We start from the raw sequence: 21,861 nt of genomic DNA on the forward strand, positions 1-21,861 counted from the left end.
TCAGTGGACCAAAAAGATGAAAGCATGGAAGTGTCAAGTCTGGTGAATACGGAGGGTGAGACCGCGATGTCCCTCGATTACCTCCCATTTCCTAACACGTGTGTGTTGAAGGACATTTCATGTTGTTCCATCTCCAAATCCGGTCTAACGACGAATTCTTGCTTTCAGTCGCTTCAGTGTCTATCTGTACCTGCTATCTCATCAAGAGAAGTTCTTCTATCAGAGCTGATCAATTCTGTCTAATTTGATTCACTGAGTTGACACTGCTTGGACGGCGACCATCACAAGATTTTGTCAGATAAAGACCAGGAGCCGTTTTCATGAACGAGGACTAGCGCTTAGTCTCTGACTATCTCTGACGTCAGTCAATGACTTTGGAAAATCAGATTTCCTGAAAACTGACTAAGCAAGTCCGAGGCTAAAATCACGACACCTTCGGACTAAGCTTGGCCAAGTTTTAGTCATTTACCGAGGCAAAACTTTATAGTCTGAGACTGGTTACTAGGAAACTTCATAGCATCAACAAGATAGCAGCTATTTTTAGATTGAGTGCGCTTCGATTCGGAAAGAAAATACATCGGTTACTAATGGCAGAGGCAAAAAGTGTCCTAATGCCATTGACACTGGCTTTAGAAAACTATAATATAAGTGCAGATCGTCGAAAGTACACATTTTTGTAAGTAAAAACTAAAAAAAAAACAAAACCCTGAATCTATCGGCTCGGAATTGAGAGTGAACGAGAGACTCCAAAATCGAAGGGTTGGCGTCAAAGAACAACATAAAAAAAAATGATTAGAAAGTATAGTGGATATAAGGTATTCTGTTGACATTGCAATTGACTGAAATAATGTAATTAATTAGAACACACTTTTTCGTTTGTGTAATTATTATTTTTAGTTGTTTTTTTTTTTTTTGGTTCTATTTTTTTGAGTTTAAATCTCGCTGTTCGTTGCCTCAATGAAACTGCCATTGGCTTAAATATAGAATTGACAGTCGACGATGGATATCATTGCAGTCTATAACAGTCGACAGTCAATATCACGTGCTCTTTTACGTTGTAAGTATGAAAACGTGTGTATCTTTCCTGCCTTCGTGTAGTAGAGAGGTGATGTTATCGGCACAAAATAGCCGAATCAGTCATCGTCCTTACTCCTAGTCCTTACAACGTCCACCTCTAGGCAAGTGACAAGCAAGTCCGAGACTAGAAAGCGTTCATGAAATCCGATATTTTAGACACTTGCTTCGCTTAAGACTAGGCTAGCTAGCCATTTACGAGAGTAGTAAATTACGAAATCTAGTCCTCGTTCATGAAAAAGGGCCACGGTTGAGGAGGTTTCAGGTTAGGGGTTGGATTGCATCTCATTTTCTTCTAAATGACGAGATACACGTTCAACCCGCCTAACCATTCGTGGGGGCAGCTATTTTGAACTGCCATAACTTTGTCAAAATTTGACAGAAGTAAACATTTTCTAATTTTGGTTTAAAGACTACTCGTATAAGTTCAATTGAGCCAAAGATGACGTCACATGAACAAGTTTTGAACTCAGTAGGAAATTTGTTCCATTACTTTTTGACCCATCCAAACGTTTAAGGTTCCACATAGTTTTGTGTGTAGGTACGTTATATCTTACAGGCGGATATTGTGAGTTTATTAACTAAATGCATAACATCAAAATCAAACTGTTTCGTTTTACTGATAATAAATAATATCATTTTTGCAATCAGACCACCTGTTTGATTGTTTGTCTATGCCAGCCTTGAAAAGTCAACAGTTTCGTGATAACAGAGTTCATGGTTCAAAGTTCAAGATTAATTTTACTACACACACCTCAATGTTTTTATGCAGACGTGTGTCAGTCAGTCCTGGCTCCCAATCGCTACCTCGACTGTTTATCACGATCTTCAAGATGCCCAGTTTATCATGCATGAGACTTGAACTTGAAGTCTGGTAAGATAAATTACTTTTACTGATAACATTTATTTTGCACAACGAATCTTTTTCGTTTTGTGTTTCTGTCAAAATCAATTCGGTGTATTCATTGTCATCATAAATTACTTGAGTCTGTGATTCTTGTCTGGAGAGGGCTACTGTTTCCCCTGTTGTTTTCTGTAATTCCTAATTCGATTTGAACAGACACGTTTTTAACGATAAAGGTAGAAAACTTTTATGATAATAAGAATTGGTTTGTTAATATTCCTTTTTAACGACAAAAATTGTGAAAACAATATTTAGTCAGTGATAGGCAAATATTTTTGACCCTGTATAGCTTGACACGACGTGTACATATATGCAGGTTTTACACCCGAACCCACTTATGGGCCTAGTTTAACATTGTTGTAATGGACAATATTTAAAGTTTGCATCATTTTTTAAAGATTTCCATTTACAAAAATGAGCCCATAATGAATTGGGTTATCAAACCAGCAAATAAATGCACACCGGCCACGCCCACGCCTCGTTCTGAAAAAAGTCCGCGAAATTAAAGGGGAGGCAAAAGAAAATCAACTGATCGTTAAAATAGTAACAGAAAAGTGGAGGTGCTCGGCAATGAATGCAAGGAAGACTTTTAAACCGCCTAAAAAAATAATTAAAAAATCGCTTAATGTTATAAGTACCATCCATAACAACCTGTTAAATTCACATATGTAAGATGCCAAGCGAAAATGATAAAATAATAAAGAACACGATTGACCGGTGGTCCGTTGACTACACATGCATTCGAGTACCAGAACTATTTCTTAAACAATGAAACACAATATAATGTATAAGTTTCAAAGCAAATGCAACCACAAATAACATCAAAGAACAATGCGGGACTACTTTTTTTTAATTTCGTAAAATCAAACGCATATTTTCTGCACCCGATATTTAACATGTAGTTAGTATGTATCGTGCAAACAACATTCGTTTAGACAGGTAGTCGGGATTCTAGCGCCAGTTTTATTTGCGGCAACCATGATTGGGATTTCACTGAATGCACTTATTAAACTTATTATTATTATTATTATTATTATTATTATTATTATTATTATTATTATTATTATTATTATTATTATTATTATTATTATTATTATTATTATTATTATTATTATCATTATCATCATTATTATTATTATTATTATTATTATTATTATTATTATTATTATTATTATTATTATTATTATTATTATTATTATTATTATTACTATATAATAATAATAATAATAATAATAATAATAATAATAATAATAATAATAATAATATAATAATAATAATAATAAGTAGTAGTAGTAGTAGTAGTAGTAGTAGTAGTAGTAGTAGTAGTAGTAGTAGTAGTAGTTGAAAGGATATAGTCTTTTGTGTATATGTTTTTTTTTCTTTTCTCCTTCTTTGTTTTTGTGGCAACGGTCTTGTGCTTATTTTGTTTTTGCTTTTTTATTGTGTGTGTATGTGTGTGTGTGTGTGTATGTGTGTGTGTGAGTTGTAACTCACAGGTCTAAACAATCAAACTAGGCTTAGATAGATTGCCCCTGTATGTGTTATATGTTTTAATTAATCACCTTGCTTTACTTTTATCATAGGATATTTAGAAGCCTAGTTTACATTTTTTTTTATTAACTATCCTACTATGGCCTTTCTACTGGAGCTGAAATTACCCTAAAGTGCTGCACGCGTTGTAAACTTATAAAAACAAGTGAACCAAGTATGAAATTGATTAAAACTTTATCATATAGTTTAGTGTCCTTACTTTAGATTTTTTTTTTGAGAGGACAAGAGTCTCTTTATTTTAGTTCCAATAATCGATCATTCCATGATACAATCATACACGACTGACCCTATTGCAATAGAAAATATAAAACAAATTTACTTTTAAACAGATACACTCGGTGGAATGATTAAGATGGGAGCTTAAAGCAGCTATGTGATATTGATATTAAGTATGCTTGTACGTTATATATTAATATTTGCCTTGCTGTATAATACATGTATATTTTTGCACACATTTTCTAAGTAAAACAAATATGACATTGTTATAAACGCAGTTCAGTTTTGTTTCAGGTTTTATATCTTATTATCTGCTAATTGTTTGATGCCTGTTGGTGATGCTATGTCATTAAAATTGAATGCCGCAAAATACAATTTAGGTGTAGAATTAATGTTTGCAAATTTGTGGATATGTCAATCCTCTGAAAGGCATAATGACTTATTACATACTCTGCTGTACATGATTATGTTGTTGTAAACTCAAGAATGAATTTTTATTATAAAATCTATGTATTATTGAAATTTAAAACAAAAATAATTGTCTTATGGATCATTTTAAGCATATTGCCTATTCACTCTGCATATTGATATGGTACTTAAGAGTAATTCAATTCTACAAAAATGCACACTGGTTGTTGATGTGAATAAATCCATTTTCTTCTTTTCTCTTAATTTTTTCTGACATAATTTTTTAACCATTGTGCTAACACTAAGAGTCCTATACAAAAACTTTTTAAAAAATCTCTTGAGTCCATAAACTGGATGATGCCTTTTCTTGAAAAGTCTGCCTATACACTGTATTTTTCTTTTTAATGATAAGCCTAAAAACTATATTGAAACAAACAGTTGAGTTTGTGACTGTGACTGTCTGCATGAGAGTGAGTATGTGTGTGTTTGAACGTGAAAGCGATTTGTAATAATAATAATAATAATAATAATAATAATAATAATAATAATAATAATAATAATAATAATAATAACAATAATAATAATAATAATAATAATAATAATAATAATAATAATAATAATAATAATAGTAATAATAATAATGATAATAATAATAATAATGATAATAATAATAATAATATTAATAATAATAATAATAATAATAATAATAGTAGTAGTAGTAGTAGTAGTAGTAGTAGTAGTAGTAGTAGTAGTAGTAGTAGTAGTAGTAGTAGTAGTAGTAGTAGTAGTAGGAGTGGTAGTAGTAGTGTAGTAGTAGTATTGCACCACTGCTCTTTCAGAGACCCTGCTGTCATCTTGAATTTGAATCTCACTCAGCTACTAAGTAGAAGATAGGATCAGTCTCATCATAGAGAAACCACCCAATGTTGTTTTTTCATTGTCCCATGCCAATCGACAGTCCATCTTAAGCGAAGAGAATTCTTTTTACAAACTACTATCAGAAGAAAATGTAAAGAATATAAAGTTGAAATGCACACCACAACCCACACTTACACACCTCGTCTTACCGCAAACTGATCATGTCGTGACCAAAGCAAACTAGACTCAGAGCTAAGGTCGTAACCCAACCTTTCCTTACCACTGTGCCGATCTTAATTCCTATAGAATAAGAGGTAGATATAATAATGATTTATGGATAAATGAGTAAAACGTACTTTCTGATTTGATACTCGCCTGTAATGAAATATTTCCCAAGAACTAGATAAATAGATTTAGATTAGTGGGGTGACGAAATGACTGTCAGCGGATTATCCGAGAGAGGCTGTTTTCGGTTAAGTTTGCCTTTGACCACGTGTCTATAGCGATTAAGTAATTCGAAGGAAGTTTGTTTTCCTTTCTTTGATCTGTAACTACATTAAAAATAGCAGCAAACATGTGAATTGTTTGCAGATACGTTTTAAAGAAAGAGACACGGGGTAGAAGATGGTTACCCAAACGTGCTTTTGTTATTGTTTTTCTACCTCCGTCCCAACTGCGCAACCAGTGTGCGCATCCAGCTGGACGCCGCCAATAGTCCGTACATGCCTGTCAGTTTTTATGACCAGAGAGCCATTCCTCCCCCTCCCCCATCCCACCACCCAACCCGCCTACCCATCTCTATTTTATCTAAATGTAAATCTTACCTAGCAAACATAAATGTATTTACTTTTGTTGTACTTTTAAGACTATTAAAATTTTTGGCCAAACAAATCGTCCTTCACATATCGATCGATTAAGATGACCTTCATTTTTCAAAATCTCTCAAACCTGAGACTTCAAGCAAGTATTCAAGAAAGTCCCAGGTGGTTGACAGGATCAGGGTCATTTTAATTAATCATCGATTGATATTTGAAGGACGAGTTTTCTGGCCAAAATGTTGAATAGGTGTTTTTTTTTTTCAGAGTATACGTCAAAATACCTATCAGCTGCATAAACTATAAGTATTCTGGAAGGACCTCCGTAGTTTCACGGCAACTAAAGAAGGGGATTGTTTAAATTATCGGGGCGGGGGGGGGGGGGGGGGGGGTCGTAAACGACAACCGAATCAACAAATTGCTTTTTGCTTTTGAGATTAGAAAAATCACACCTCTTATAAAAATTAAACTTATCTCAACCTGTAATATATATTGGGCATTGCAACTAAGCTAAATTCCATAATAGCCAAAAGTGCTGTGAAAGTATGGTAGTCCTGTCGGTTTTCTATCCAGAACAAGTACACGTTTCCTTACACTACGTTTGACAGATTTCTTGTTTCGTTTTTTTTTTTTTTTTTGTTGTTTTTCAATACGCAGGACATTGTTAAATTCTAAGCAGAATTCTCATCGTCTTTGTGTAGAACAGTTTTATAAACATAAAAACTTTCACAATCTCTTTACTCGTCATATTTATTCTCTCATCGAACTCATGTGTAAAATGAGTACCGGGGGTGGGGGGGGGGGTCATGTCCTGCCCTATATCTTAAATGTTGCTGTTGACTTGGGGACCCTTGGACGCATTTAGGGGATATTGCGCTATATAAAAATCTCGTGCATTTTTAAAAAGATCTTGTCACTACAATTCACAATTATGCTTGACTTCAATGGAAGTCGAGACATAGAAAGTTCTCAACAACCATCAACATGATTTGTTTTACTGGAGTTCCAGTCCTGGTTTCCTGACCCATTCCTTACTTTGTTTACTGGACCATCACAAATAGTGTGCCATTTTGAGACAGTATTTGGTTATGTCTGGACCATGCATATTTCCAACAGCATTATATTGGACAATCACAAAAACGATAAGACTAAAATCAATGCATTTGAAATTAAATGCTACGGGAAAATTCTCCGCATTCCCTGGACAGCAAAGTAAACTAACAAAAATGTGAAAGAGTCCTTGGGCATTGGGGAGCCATATCTCATCAAGATGCAAATGATACAGGAACTTGAGACATGACACCCTTGCATAAAATAAAAAAAATAAAAAATTATAGAAGTTATTATAGAGCGTAAAAGAGGGAGAGGGAGACCAAGAAGAAGATGGTCTCAAGACACCAGCGAATGGATGAATAAGCCTGTGACTGTATGTGGAAAGATGGCGCAGGACAGGAGCTTGTTTCGGAGGCCACTTCCAGGAGGGATAAGCCATGATGAGTGTCTTAGCCAAACGCACACCATCTATAGATAGTATGCGCTTGGCTAAGCAGCTCGCTCACAACATTGCCATCCGGAAATATAACAGACCAACACACAGAACTATGTGTAATCATTAACTTTTATAGTCTGGATAATACAGTTCAGTGAGAATTACTCCTAAGCGTGGATGGCGAAAAACAATAACAAAGACCCGAGTGACGTCAATATTTAATATGGGAATTGAATTTTTCCGACATCCGACGGGTTTTGCCAGATCACCACACTAATGGCTTGTGTATATATTCTATTCACAGTAGGTGTGTCGTTAGTGTAGAGAGACAGCCATCATGGTGGACAAACTGTTTGGACATTGGAAGTTGGAGAAGAGTGAAAATATGAACGAATACATGCAAGCCAATAGTGAGTACCTCCCATCCCCCCCCCCTCTTTTCTCTCTCTCTCTCTCTCTCTCTCTCTCTCTCTCTCTCTCTCTCTCTCTCTCTCCTCTCACTCCTCTCTCTCTCTCTCTCTCTGTCTCTCTCTCTCTCTCTCTCTCTCTCTCTCTCTCTCTCTACTATTTACTTCTCTATCCTCTTCTCTTTCTTTTCTCTTCCTATCTCTCCTCCTCCTCCTCATCAAACCCTTCCTATTTCTCCTCCTCCTCCTCCTCCTCCTCCTCCTCCTCCTCCTCCTTCTCCTCCACTTCCTCATCCTCCGCTTCCTCATCCTCCCCCCCCTCCTCCTCCTCCTCCTCCTCCTCCTCGATTCGAGTAACAGGTTTGATAATTTTTGCCAAGATGAGTCATTTTAATCGATCGATTTTTGAAGGACGAGTTTTCTGGCCAAAACTCTTGGGATTGTATTTTTTTCAGAGTACGACAGAAATTGCTATTGTGCGGCTGTGTTATCTAGTGGAATGACACCTGCCTTTTGTTTCAGAGTACGTATTCCGCTTTGAGTGACGCATAACTGAGTCTTTGGAAAAGGCTCTTCACTCACATTCTCTCACCGTACTCAGGTGTAAAAAATGAGTGGATTGCCGTTAATAGCGTTGTCTCTGTTGAAAACAAATGCGATATCGCCTTATATGTGTCATGTCTCGCCCAACATGATATGTGTATTAGTTGATTAGGAACCGCTTGTGAAGCGCTTTGAGCACGTTTGGTGGAGATAGCGCTTACCGTCAAATGGGGTAACTTTGCCTAAAGGGGAAACTTTGCCTCTTGAATTGTGAACCAATAAGAGATTGTTTAGTTTTATGGGAATAATTTCCTTTGATAAATATTTAAGTCTTTTAACGGGTACAATAACTGTAACAAAGCTGAGATTATTCAGAATTATTCAAATTCACAGAGACAAAGTTTCCCCTTGAAGCAAAGTTACCCAAATTGACGGGATATAAATGCTTTTGTTTTGTTTTGTTTTTGTTTTTTTTTTATCACACATTATATCAGTGATTTGTATTTATATTCAGAGGTGTCGTTTGCCCTACGTCAGATCGGCAACCGAATCACGTCTTACGAGGAAATCTCGCGAGATGACGAGGCTTGGACCCTTCACATCACGTCAACGTTCAAAAACTCTAAACTTATCTTCAAATTGGGGGAAGAGATCACGGAACACACCTTGGATGGGAGAACGATGAAGGTACAAATGTGTATGGGTAATCCCTCTCTCTCTCTCTCTCTCTCTCTCTCTCTCTCTCTCTCTCTTCTCTCTCTCTCTCTCTCTATATATATATATATATATATATATATATATATATATATATATATATATATTTGTTCTCATCTCGTTTTTTCCCCACAATTCTCTTACAACATAGTTTTGCCCTGAGGTCCTGGAGTTATCAGGGAGGTCGATTTGAGTGTTTGGGACGATATTGTTGTCTTGTCAATATGCTTCAACAGTCGTAACGTCACTTTCCTCGTAATGATGCATGGTAACTTAGTAACTGGCTCTAAACTATCGGAACAATGGCGGACGCCCTTATGAAATATTTCTCCGACGAGCATAAAAGTGTATCCAAAGGTAAAAAAAAAAACCATTATAAATCTGATCATGTTTTGACTTTTACACATTCTGATCACAAGACATGAAAAGTTCTAGCCAGCACGAAGAATAAAAAGTACCGATTTTCTTTGTTTAGAACCACGATGGTCGCCGTTTTTGGGCGACGTGACATCAGACTATTGAATCCAATTGGCACCAATATTGTTTCCGGATGTAGGGTGCGCATGTGTGTGTGTGTGTGTGTGTGTGTGTGTATATGTGTGTGTTTGTGTGTGTACGTATGCAAACTGGGTGTGGTGCAGTGTTGGAGTAGGGGTCGTTTGAGGTAGTGGTTGTATCATTGGGTTGTGTAGTGTGTATTGCACAGTAAGCATTTTTTCCTGTGTAAGCACGTAGCGAATATCTCTCTTTTTCTGTTGCCCACCGAATTCCAGCACGATCTGCAATATAACACGCTGGAACTGGGTGACCGAATTTTATTATCTATAATATGACAATAAGTTATCTCCTATTAGCATTGGATTTCGGCGCGCTCGGATTCTAGCGCGCTTTATGGCTTCTCCCGGGTGTCCTGATAGCTCGCTCAGTTGGTAGAGCACTCGCTTCACACGCAAAGGGACCAAGATCGATCCCGGGTGCAGTCGATATTTTTTTTCTGACCCCCCCCCCCCGTCCACTCAGCAGTGAATGGGTAGCTGCGTCTGTTAGATTTGGCGGAAAGTACTTTACGATAGGCTAGCGTTCTATCCAAAGGATAGCAAGCAATTGCTTTTGTCCGTTTCACGCTATAGAAACCGGGATAAACTCCGGCTCCATGGGTCGAATGGTTCTGAAGGATTAACTACTTTTTTATGGCTACTCCCAAGAGTGTGCCAGAATGCAGAGAATATTGTATCTCCTTTACAAAAGATCCATCCGTATCGTTCTGTTCAGATGAAAACATAAGGGTTGCAAAATACACCTCATCGCATGTGTTGAGAGAGGCTTCAATGCATATTAATTCAAATGAAGTTTAAATATATATTTCACTGACACTGACAGAGCACATTCACTGTGGAAGGAGACAAGCTGATGCACAAACAGGATCCTATCAAAGATGGAGATCTGCCCTCTGTCTTCTCTCGTGAAGTGCTGGAGGATGGACGGATGTTGTTGGTAAGTTGTTGGTGTGTTATCGGTGTGATGTTGGTGTGTTATCTCAGTGCTGTTGGTGTGTTCTCGGCATGTTGTTGGAAATTTGTAGGTATGTTATCGGTGTATTATTAATATGTTATCGGTGCATTATTAGTATGTTAGGTCAGAATTGGAATGTCATAGCACTCGACCACTCACAAAGCACACCAGTTTAGCATTGATTCAATGTTTTTTCCCCCTCTTCTCTGTCCCAACCAGACGTGTACATCTGTCCCCAATGGAGTGGTCGCCAAGAGATACTTTGTCAAGTATAACCCGTGATGGCAATGGACATTTGACATTTGAATGTGTGTGTGTGTGTGAGAGAGAGAGAGAGAGAGAGAGAGAGAGAGAGAGAGAGAGAGAAGAGAGAGAGAAGAAAGAGAGAAGAGAGAGAGAAAGAGAGAGAAGAGAAGAGAGAGAGAGAGAGAGAGAGAGAGAGAGAGAGAGAGAGAGAGAGAGAAGAGAGAGAGAGAGAGAGAGAGAGAGAGAGAGAGAGAGAGAGAGAGAGAGAGAGAGAGAGAGAGAGAGAGATTTTACCTACTTTTAGACATCTCACCCGAAGAGAAATCTCGGCCTTGTTAGTTAATTCTCTCATCTTGTCAAAGATAGATTGTTGTAATTCTCTCCTGGCTAACATCAATAAAGACAATATAAAATTCCTTCAGGTAGCCCAGAATGATACTGCTAGATAGAATGAGAAGAAACTACTCTGCATCGAGTTTGGTAATGGAACTCCATTGGCTACATGTTGAGAAACAACATATAATACAAGAGCTGTTTTATTGTTTTAAAATTTACTGCATTCACTAATGAACAAGTGTTTATGAAAGATGTCAAAGCAAGAAAGAAAAATACAAGAAAAAAAAAAACATCCCAAAAAATCAGTCGAGATCGACTGATTTTTTGGGATGGCTTTTTTCTTGTATTTTTCTTTCTTGCTTTGTCTGGCACCTTTCATACACGCTTGTTCAGTTCTTTATCTTACACAGTGCCTGCTCCTTAATATCCCAATCTGCGTTGATTAATGAAATGTTTAAATTCTACTGTCCCAGCCAGAAACCTATGAACGAAGTCTGACAATTACATTCTTGTAAAGCCAAAAAATGACTTGTAAAATAGGCGAGCAATCGTTTGAATTTTCGGCAACCCTGGAACTCCCTTCCAAGACAATTCAGGCATAGTCAACGTAGCCTTTTTTCAGGTCTGATAACCCAAATTATTATTGTTTTATCGTTGTAATTGAAATATTCTCAAACCAACGGAAAAAGATTTTGTCTATTACAACAACGTTAAATCAAGCTCTTAATTGTGTTTGGATATCAGACCTGTAAATAAGTAAATGTCAGGCGTTGTGATAATGTAGATTTTTAAAAATATGTGAAATTGAACGCAAGCTTCAATTTAATATACGAAAACAGATCATATGGACGTTTCGGGTTTCCCCTTTATCAACAAAACAGGATGAATGAAAGAAACATTACAGACGAATGAGGTAATGTGGTAGTGGCGTTGTTAAGATGAATAAATAGGAACATTGACGGGGCAGGAAATAGTATGCTCGAGCTTCGAGCAGCAACATTTACATAACATTACCCTTGTCAATATTTAACATTGTCTAATTATAATGCTTAGTTTTGTGTTGTGTTCTCGATAGACTGATGTTACGTCACTGTTAAGCGTCTCGACTTTTTAAGATATTAGGGGTTAAAGCAACATTGAAAAGCCGTACATCATTATTATTTTAAGCATGCACGATTTGACAATAAAAGGGGAGCAATCCAATGAAATCGACATCGAATTTTTGTGTGTGCAGGGTTGCTTCCCTTGACCATATAAACCTAACGAATCGGCAAGGAGCTCTTACTCTTACTACACCCCTCCTTGTGGAGAACAGGACCGCAAGACATATCCAGGCTGTCCTGTCGGCTACAGGAGTAAAGCCCCTCCCACTCCTCTTGCCTGGATATAAACCCTATTTTTCTAGGTCTTTCCTTCTCAACTGTCATCCATGTTTCTCTCGGTCTTCCTCTTTTCCCTCTGCTACCCTTAGTGGGAAGCTGTTGTTTGGCATTTTTAATTAAAGAGGGTTCTTAATGCCTTAATATCAGGTGGGGTGGGGCGGGGTCTTTTATCCCCCAAATGCTTTCCATTTCCATGTTCCTATCTGTCTTTATTCTGGATTGAGATTGCTCGGTTTTATTCATGGTCCTGGCAGGGATCCTTAGTTGAGAGGGAGACAGTCAAATGTGTAGTAAGTAGCTTTTTTGAAAGATATTTTTTCCTGACATGATTGAAGATTGATTCAATCTTCTGCTTGTCCTTACAGTGCAGAAATTCAGTGCTTCATGTTACAGAGTGTCGCTGTTATAGTTCTAGGCCCTCCAGACATGTTTCAGAATGTCACGGCAACCTTTCCACATGTCACGACGTTCTAGTGGGTCACACATAACATCGGCGATTACACTTACACACCACGCTTGAAAAAAAAAATAGTGTGTGTCAGTGTTAGAAAAAGTAATTGAATTACATATTTTCTAAAATAAGCGTTACAGGTGTGTACAGGAAGGATTTGCTTATTTTGACAGGCTTATTCCAATTATGGAATCAGATTTAACATCAGTCAACTATTACTATTAACGATTTTAGAAAATTAATTTTGTTGAATTTACATGAGTTCAAATCACTGACGTCACTGATGTGACGAAGTCATCTGCATTCATTCCGAACTGCGGCTAAAAAATTCAAGCATGTCTGATTTCAACCTGGTCATTCTAAGAGTTTTTCTCCTCCACATTTGCGGTTTGGAACGATGTTGTTCCATTTAGACATTCCACCCTCTGAAACGACTGTTTGAAACGTATGTCTGGAGGGCCTATTATTAGAATGTCTGTTTGAAAAGCTTGATGGTGAATTTTAAAAATAAAATTGTCCATCAGCAAATGACTGTAAAAATTGATTTCATAATGGGATTAAAAAATAATTGAGTCCGGAGTAAAACTTAAACTTCTGATGTACCGTCAACAGGGGTGACCTTGCCTCAAGGGGAAACTTTGCCTCTATGAATTTGGAGCATTTTGAATAAACGCAGCTTTGTTGCAGTTATTATTCCTGTTAAAATAAGTTAAAATACATGACTTTTGATCAAAAGAAATAATTGCCATAAAACAAATTAATCTCTTGTTGGTCCAAGATTCAAGAGGCAAAGTTACTCCAATTGACGGTACATAAAAATACAACCCACCACTGCTGCATGTGTTTTCTATAGACGACGTGTACATATTAGAAGGTCTGATAACTAAATGCAATTATGGGCTTGAATTAACATTGTTGAAATGGACAATATTTTGCATTGGTTTGAGTGTGAGAGAATTTCCATTACAACAAAGAGTCCATAACAATTTGGGTTATCAGATCTACAATAAAGTAGTACATAGTAGTAAGTCTCGCAGTCTGAATGATGCTTGCTGAGAATTGCGTGATTCAGTCACAGTCGATGCTGTATAGCTGCTCTCTCCATCTATGTTGTTAATTGTATCCATTGGTCACGGTCCTGGGCCAGAGTTTAGAGGCTGTCAAGATCTTGTTGTGACTTTAGTATGGAGGACTCTGCAATATTTCTTAGTTCTTTAGGGATTAATTCGGCCTCATCTGAATCTAGAAATTATGTAGGACAATTAAAGAATAGCTCTCCTAGTTAAAATAATTTTTAAAAAAGACTAGCATATTTTTCTTTAATCAATACTGTTTATTTAATAATGGAATGTTCACAAATGAAAAAAAAAAAAAACAAAACGAAAAACAAGGTAATATAAATATATATATACATTCTAAGTACTTGAAAGGATAATACAGGGGTAATATGGGATAAAACTACATTAAAATATATGACAAAATGGACTTTGATATTCTAGAGATTGTTTATCACAAATGGATAATTTTACTGATGAGCACAAATGCTGTGCAATGAATGCTATAAATTATAAATTATATATTCAATGAGATCTCTCTGAAATGTGGAGCAACCGATTGAAATGGACGGTTCCCCCCCAAAATCAGAGATTCTCTTGTATCACTAAATAATAATAAAATCTACAGAAGAAAATATCAAAGATTCCTCTCATCTTATTGTACCTTTTTTTAAAAAAAGTAAAATTTCAATTAAATACTGTATATACTGTAAAAGGTGGTTAAGGACGGATGGAATGGATTATTCTAAAGAGAAATATAATTATAAATAAATTTTCTAAAAATTAAAAAATTCATGGTTTGTATAAAATGTTGGACGGCAAGGGTGTAGTATATAATGAATTAATTAAACTCGTTTCAATTTATCTTTTAAGAAAATAAATAAAAAGAAACAGGCTTACCAGATCACAAACCCTTTTATTTCCACTCGATTTTCAAAAGTTAACTAAAATTAAAAAATAAATAAATAAACAAACATCACATTTTCTCTCCTTTCATTTCGTCATCAACTCAAAACATTTTTTCCCTTATCAACCTTATAAAAAATCAACAAATACATTTTTTAAAAAAATCAATTTGACTGAAATCTCTTGATTTGATTTTGACTTTATCCATTCCTGTCCTATGACTGAGGTCAAATCGAAATCATTCACAATGACAAATTGTTGTCATTATCATCATCATCATTTTCATTAATCATCGTCAAAATTCAAACAACGAAAGTGTTCATAGGACAAGACATTTCAACATTCTGTTTCCGCCACACTCAGAATTCATTGGAACTTAGATGGAAATAAATAAATAAATAAGATGGAAATAAATAAATAAATAAACCAAAAGATTAAAAACAAAAACAATAAAATGCTGATCACAATTAATTCTGTAAAACAAAAATAAATCTTAAATTACAAAAATAATGAAATGTGTACAAAATGCAGGCATAGCCTTTATGGTACAAAAATCCATTGAAAATATAACAAATAAAATAAATGATAAAGTTTATCACAATGTGGAGGGCAGGAATAGCATCAACAAATTATTTGGAAATTTAAAAAAAATATATCAGATTATAGAAATGAAACAAAAGAGCATCTTATCATTAGAATAAGACCTGCAATAACAGGAGTAATTCATTATCAAAACTACTTATACCAGAATAGTAAAATCAATTCATAAGATTGATCACAATTTTTTTTAAAATGTAGAAAGCTTAGAAAAAAAAACAACTTCCAAATGGATGTTGTGCGGACCTCAGCAATTTTCATACCATAGGGTAAAACGTTTTCCCGTTTAACGTCAAGGAATGAAAAATGTTGAATTCATGAGAATGACGTGAATTCCAAGGGCTAGAAATATGGAATGAAATTGATAATAAATGGCAAATATTAAAAACATTGGAATAATAAAACTTTTTCTAAATGATACGAGAATGAAATGACACCCTGAGATAATTTAAAGAAATTTTTGATCAAAGTGCGTTAAAGGCATCTTGTTTTAAGTAGAACATGGATACAAATATCTAACAATAAACATTCTCAAAATATCAGGAGAGAAAAATCTTTTTATCATGCTCTTTCAAAAACTGTAATTATCATTAATTCGATAATTGGAATACGGCAAAACCAATCAAAGATCAAATAACATATTCACTTTTATCATAAATCTCACAACCAATATCAAAAACATTAAATTTCCTCAGTCTGATCACATGACGACATTGTCCATTGTTCCGACCATCTAGAATATTTTGGCCGTGGAGTTGGATCGTGACTTTTCCAATTGCTCGGACAAATCCCTCACCTTGTCCGACCAATACTCACTGCTCTGCTGAAGTTGGATGGAAAGCTGGAAAAGAAAATTCAACAGATGTTAAAATAAGAAAAAAAAAAAATTATGGAAAGAAACTCTTTAAAATGTTGTAAATAAAGAAATAAACACAATTTGTCTAAAATTCTAAAAATTCGTACCAAGTCAGAATCTTATGGTTATAAAATATCTACATGTAACAAAATACAAAGAGAAATCAAATCAGTATTTTTGCTTCGTTAAAAAAAAAGTTTGTTAAATAATGCGTTTTGAATGTTTGCGGTTTGAACTGAAGGAAATTACTTTCCCTCCACTAACCGGCTATACACTCACATTTATTTATCACATTGAAAAGAAAACAGAAACATTGAGGTTAAAGCATCAATCTAAACTTTCAGAAAAGTGAGTGGAGCAGGCACTATGCTGATAATAACAAGAAATGAAATGAGTAAAAAAGTGGTAGAGGATAACAGAGAATAAAAACTTTGACAGCAATGGGGAGTTGAACCCATGACAACTCTCCATAACTGCAATTGTTAAAATTCTCTATTGTCCTCTGGTACTTTTCTACTCACTTTATTTCCTGTTGACTATAACTACAACCCATTGCCCCTTGAATCGCCCATTACAACCCACCCTTGAATCACCTGTCATCGCCCGCTATAACTGATATTGCCTCTCATTTTACTTCCTGTAATGACTGGAGAGCATTAAAGTTTTCTGCATTAAATTCCCTTTCATTAAATATAAATTTCATCCATGATCGAAAATTTACAATGGTTCAAACAAACGGAAGTTTTTCTTGGTCAAGATGGCGTTTAACTTTCTGATTTACTTCGTGACCAGCTTGATGATGATAATATTAATATAAATGATGGAGAATTTTATGGAAATTTATTCATTTCCTTTCCTTTTTCTTTTTATTTCAATGAAATAGCATGGGTAGTTATCTCAAAAATAATTTTTATTTAAAACATGGAATACATAATTTATGTAGAGTTGCAAGGAAATAAGGCAAGATTCTATGACACCATCCAAGGGTCAAAGGGATAAACTAAAATTTAAACTTTTTTTCGAAATGTTTTTGCTAACCGATGGTAAATTACTCCACTCTCTCTGGTAAAATGGAAAATGTGAGCAAAAATCTCCTGTAACTATAAGCTTGTGTAATATGACTTGAATTGGTGACAACAAATTCAACAAGCCAAGACATGATAATATTGGTGTAATTTTAATCTCATAAAAAAAGAAATCCCATCTGGCACGAAGTGATATTTATTTATTCATTACTGATTAAAATGGCTAGCACTACGAGAGCAGCTTCTTTAAGTATAAGATAAAATAGGCAAGCCAGTAGGAAGAAAAAAATATTTTGACTAGGAAATAATTGCATGTAAATAGAAAATGTTTAGACTCAGTCTTGTAAGATGTTGGTTAACTCACTCAATCCTATAGAATTTTTCTACTTTTCAAAATAGGAAAGAAAAAAATGTATAAAAAATTAGCATGAGCATAGAAAGAGGTCTAATTTTATTCAACATGTAAAAATTAAAAACATTAGCTTTGATACTACGCCTAAAAATTTTCTCAGAAAAATGTAATACATAGACATGGGGTAAAAGTAACCCGGGTAAACTACGGATATAGTCGGTGTTAGGGTTGAGTGAGTTAACAAGAGATTACTTTAGCAAGGTTAAAATCTAGTTTTTTTTTTTTTTTTCTTTATTCCAATCCACAGTTGATTCAATGAATGTTCAATTTCTTTTTTAGCAAAGCCTGTATACCACTGACATGCGGCATAAAAAAATTAAAAATTATGCCCTTTCGCCATGACATCATAATCATAAGATATCGTCGCCTAGGCATTCCATAAATAATTCATCAAACGAAATGTCTGATCCACAAATGAATATAAATAATTCATCAAACAAGATGTCTGATGTCAACGGAATCACCCATGTTGTCCAAGTGAGCAAATTGGGGGTTAATAATCTTGCCCAAGGAAAAAAAACGAAAGCGCCTGATGCAGGGTTCGAACCCAGGACCTTCCAGTTCACAGTGCAATGCCTTAACCACTCGGCCATTTGGCAAAAATTGTTTGGGAAAAAATAATAATAAAAATAAAAAGAACCCGATCACTCAGCAGTTTGTAAAAACACTGCAGGTAATATCTAATGCTAATAAAAATATGTCGAGTGATAGTGGTCAAAATATCCTCTAACCATAAAAGGAAAGAAGATGCAACTGAAACGGTTCTAGAATGAATGATTGCTGACGACGGACAATGTGTAAAAATAACAATAAGAACAAAAACAACAATACAATCATGTTCAAATAACAAAATAAAATTAAGCTAATAACAATACCTAGGTAATAACAATGATGAGATATTTGTGATTAGTAAAGCTTTAAATGAGTGCAAAAAGTGACAAAAGACGTATAGCTTCATCTACATATCCAGGGTGTCCAAATCTAACTGTGTCAGTGTAAGAGAGAGAGACGATTTTGAGAAAAAACATGGTAAGAATGATCTATCTTTGAAACAACTGGTCACGTGTATTAAGACAGACCTGCCAAATTGAAAACTTCAAATTTAGTCATTTTTTAGTAATTTGACAAGGAAATTAGTAATTTCTGAAATCGTGTTCAAACAGCCACCATTTGAGAATGATGATCACTTCAACATTACATCGTCATGCTTATGCGCTATAGAAATGCTTTATTATTATTATTATTATTATTATTATTATTATTATTATTATTATTATTATTATCATTATTTAAGTATTACTGAGAATTCAAAATTCATAATTTTCAATAAAATTTCGTAATTGGTCACGAAATTTGTCTAAAATTCGTACAATTACGGAAAATTCGGCAGGTATGTTAAGATCACATGATTATTCCCTTCAAATACCAAGGGATTGTGGGTAGTATCTGTTGGCCACAAGGTAGGAGGGGGGGGGGGGGTTGGGATTTAATATAAGCTAAAAAAAAATTTTTGATGGCACTTTCAAGGTTAGACTGACGCCCTTGATATTATAATAATTATGAGAGAGTAATTCCCCTTCTTCAATGAACTGCAGTAATACGAGTACAGATAAACTGAAACAAAACTTAAAGAAGAAAATAAATAAAGTGACAATAAAAAAGCCGGAATCAAAGGAAAATGAAGCTAAATAATACTGTAATATTGTCATAAAGATAAATAAATGATCAAATAATAATAATAATAATAATAATAATAATAATAATAATAATAATAATAATGATGGTGTTACTGTCAATTATTGTCGATGTCGAAAACAACAGCAAGGACAAAAATCGTATACAAAATTTGAAGGTTTTTTCTCTTTCTTCTTGATAAAGCAAAGAAATAAACTTGCCTTATCACATCTCAAACTATTCAGTAAACGTTCTTGCAAAATTAAAATAATAAAATTACATACTACAAAGGTGAAAATATAAACAACAAATAAATAGGAAAACTACAGCTAGTTGTTAATAAAGACGAAACCAAAACCAAAATTGATGGGAAAAAAATCCTAAGTCAAAACAAAGCATGGATAATAAATAATGTTAGTCTACTCTATGACAATGAAGCAATCCCGTTGATATACGATATAAAAATTATGAGTAAAAAAAAACAAAAAAAGATATGAAAAACGAAATTACAGAGGATAAAATGAAATGGACTGGATAAGATACACACAATAATTGTATTTATACCTTCCTGTTATTCAACAACCCATTACGTCATTAAGTCTAGCAAACTTCCTCTTTTGATTTGTTATCCTGTTTTTCATTGGAATGATTGGATTGTGGGTAAGATAAAAATGTGGAATAGAAAATGGTGATAAAAAAAAAACAAATAAACGAAAAACGAAACAAGCTACATGTGCTCTCATAAAACACAAGTGCTAATGAAAAAAAAAACACCCCCCAAAAAAAAAAAAACACGCACACACACACATTCGCACACAAAATAAGGCAAAATAGATATTGAAAAATAGTGCCGCGCTGAAGACCGGTCTAGACCGCGGTCCGACGGTCTTTTAGCTGTGAACCGAAGACCAGTCCCAGAGGGGAAGATCGGCGGCGGTCCTCACTTCTTATCACCTTTCAACTAGTGCGGGGCGGTCCTTGCAAGGACCACGGTCCTACGGTCTCGCGCCATAGCCTACTACTTCCCCAGCGATTCGTTGCTTCGGTTGCCTATCTTCCACCAATCACCACCCATCCCACTTAATTAATCGCACCCACCCCCCTTTGCCATACACTAAACGACACAGACGACCATACAGGCAGACGACCACCAACCTCCACTCCGCAAACCGCCCTTTCGTGTGTGAGATGGGGGGAACAGGAGGCGCACGCCTTGGACGATTCCATTATACGGGGTAAATTTCAAAATTTACTACACCATAATGATCGCAATGACAATGATCTATGGTGAAGGCATGACCCCTCTTCTCTAATGGGTTATTGTTTGAAATGTATGTGACTACAAAAGATGTGTGTGTTTGTGTGTGTGTGTGTGTGTGTGTGTGTGTGTGTGTGTCGAACCTAGCAAGTAGCAAATCCGATTTTTTGTTTTCTTTTGTCCATCTCTTGTCACCACTCCTTTCTATCGCAGTGTTGTCATTTAAAATAATACAATAATAGTAAAATTTCGTTTGGTGTTTTTACTAATCAAATAATATGAGTTTCATTAGTTTTTTCCTTCCAAAAAACCCAGTTATAACGTCTGAATTTTAAAAAAGTCCAATAGAATATTTGGGGACCCCGATAGCTCAGTTGATAGAGCACTCTCTTTATACGCAAAGGGCCAGAGATCGATCCCGGGTGCAGTCGATTTTTTTCTGAATCCCTGTCTACTCAGCATTCTGAGCAATGAATGGGTAGCTGAGTTTGTTAGATCTGGCGAAAAGTCACCATCGACCCCTCTTATCACCTCATCCACCCCCTCTTATTATAACTTCACGTCTCTCTCTTACTCTTCAATGCTCGCTGCCCTCTAATGTGTGTGTGTGTGTGTGGGGGGGGGGGGGGGGTAGGAGTTGCGTGTGTGTATCAAAGCCACGAACAACTCGATCAACGCCTTGGGCGATGCCATTATCTCCGTTAATGGGGATAAATTTCAAATTTTATTAAATTATCGAAGTAACAATGAAGTACGGTGAGCAAATAAAGAAGGCATCACCCCTCTTCTCTAATTAGGTTACAATTTGAAATGAGTGTGACTACTCCGTGTGTTTTACTCCTGTAGGCCACGGTTTTCATCGTGTAGCGGTCTTTAACTGTTCAAGAATGAACGGACCGGTCTAGGACCGGTCCTTGCGGTCTTCATTTCCCAAGGACCGTAGGACCGTGGTCCTTAAGCTTGCCAAGGACCGCCCAGCACTATTGAAAAATCAGAAAAATCATTAAGTATAAATATTCTTTCATTTCATAATTAAGCATCAGGCCTAAATTATGACCTAGTTGTTTTATTACACGCTTATTTGTATCCAAAACAAAGTGTCCTTCAAAAATTATTAATTTTTTATTTGCTTCATTAAGTCTTAAAATTGTTTGTCATCAAATTAAGACGAT

The 21,861-nt window shown here is 35.4% G+C and overlaps 2 protein-coding genes across 27 annotated transcripts in view; one reads left to right on the forward strand and one right to left on the reverse strand.

The window, feature by feature from the left end:
- The first annotated feature begins 1,905 nt into the window (after nucleotides 1-1,905).
- LOC144977368 (fatty acid-binding protein, brain-like) lies at nucleotides 1,906-11,153 on the forward strand. 3 transcript variants are annotated; one of them, XM_078922517.1, is made up of 5 exons: nucleotides 1,906-1,948; nucleotides 7,620-7,725; nucleotides 8,780-8,952; nucleotides 10,360-10,473; nucleotides 10,711-11,153. In XM_078922517.1, the coding sequence occupies exons 2-5, from the start codon at nucleotides 7,653-7,655 to the stop codon at nucleotides 10,771-10,773; spliced, it is 423 nt and encodes a 140-aa protein (XP_078778643.1). In that variant the 5' UTR covers nucleotides 1,906-1,948; nucleotides 7,620-7,652; the 3' UTR covers nucleotides 10,774-11,153. The 3 variants fall into 3 exon arrangements, with proteins under 3 accessions (XP_078778643.1, XP_078778641.1, XP_078778642.1); XM_078922515.1 differs by lacking the exon at nucleotides 1,906-1,948 and adding an exon at nucleotides 2,015-2,154 and having other exon boundaries at nucleotides 10,711-10,852; XM_078922516.1 differs by lacking the exon at nucleotides 1,906-1,948 and adding an exon at nucleotides 2,016-2,154 and having other exon boundaries at nucleotides 7,623-7,725; nucleotides 10,711-10,852.
- Nucleotides 11,154-14,218: 3,065 nt separating this feature from the next.
- LOC144977366 (uncharacterized) overlaps nucleotides 14,219-21,861 on the reverse strand; it is a 118,842-nt gene continuing 111,199 nt past the window's right edge. For 19 of the 24 annotated variants that reach the window (XM_078922504.1, XM_078922502.1, XM_078922511.1 and 16 more), the window contains one exon: nucleotides 14,219-16,305. In XM_078922504.1, coding sequence (XP_078778630.1) covers nucleotides 16,198-16,305 — 108 coding nt within the window. In that variant the 3' untranslated portion in view covers nucleotides 14,219-16,197. Of the gene's footprint in view, nucleotides 16,306-19,995; nucleotides 20,062-21,861 lie in introns of all 24 variants that reach the window. The other 5 variants (XM_078922512.1, XM_078922506.1, XM_078922501.1 and 2 more) reach the window with 1 other exon arrangement.

This window comes from Berghia stephanieae, chromosome 7 (genome assembly GCF_034508935.2).
Source record: "Berghia stephanieae isolate SIO BIC M18660-M18661 chromosome 7, UCSD_Bste_1.3, whole genome shotgun sequence".
In the NCBI taxonomy this organism is placed as follows: domain Eukaryota; kingdom Metazoa; phylum Mollusca; class Gastropoda; order Nudibranchia; family Aeolidiidae; genus Berghia; species Berghia stephanieae.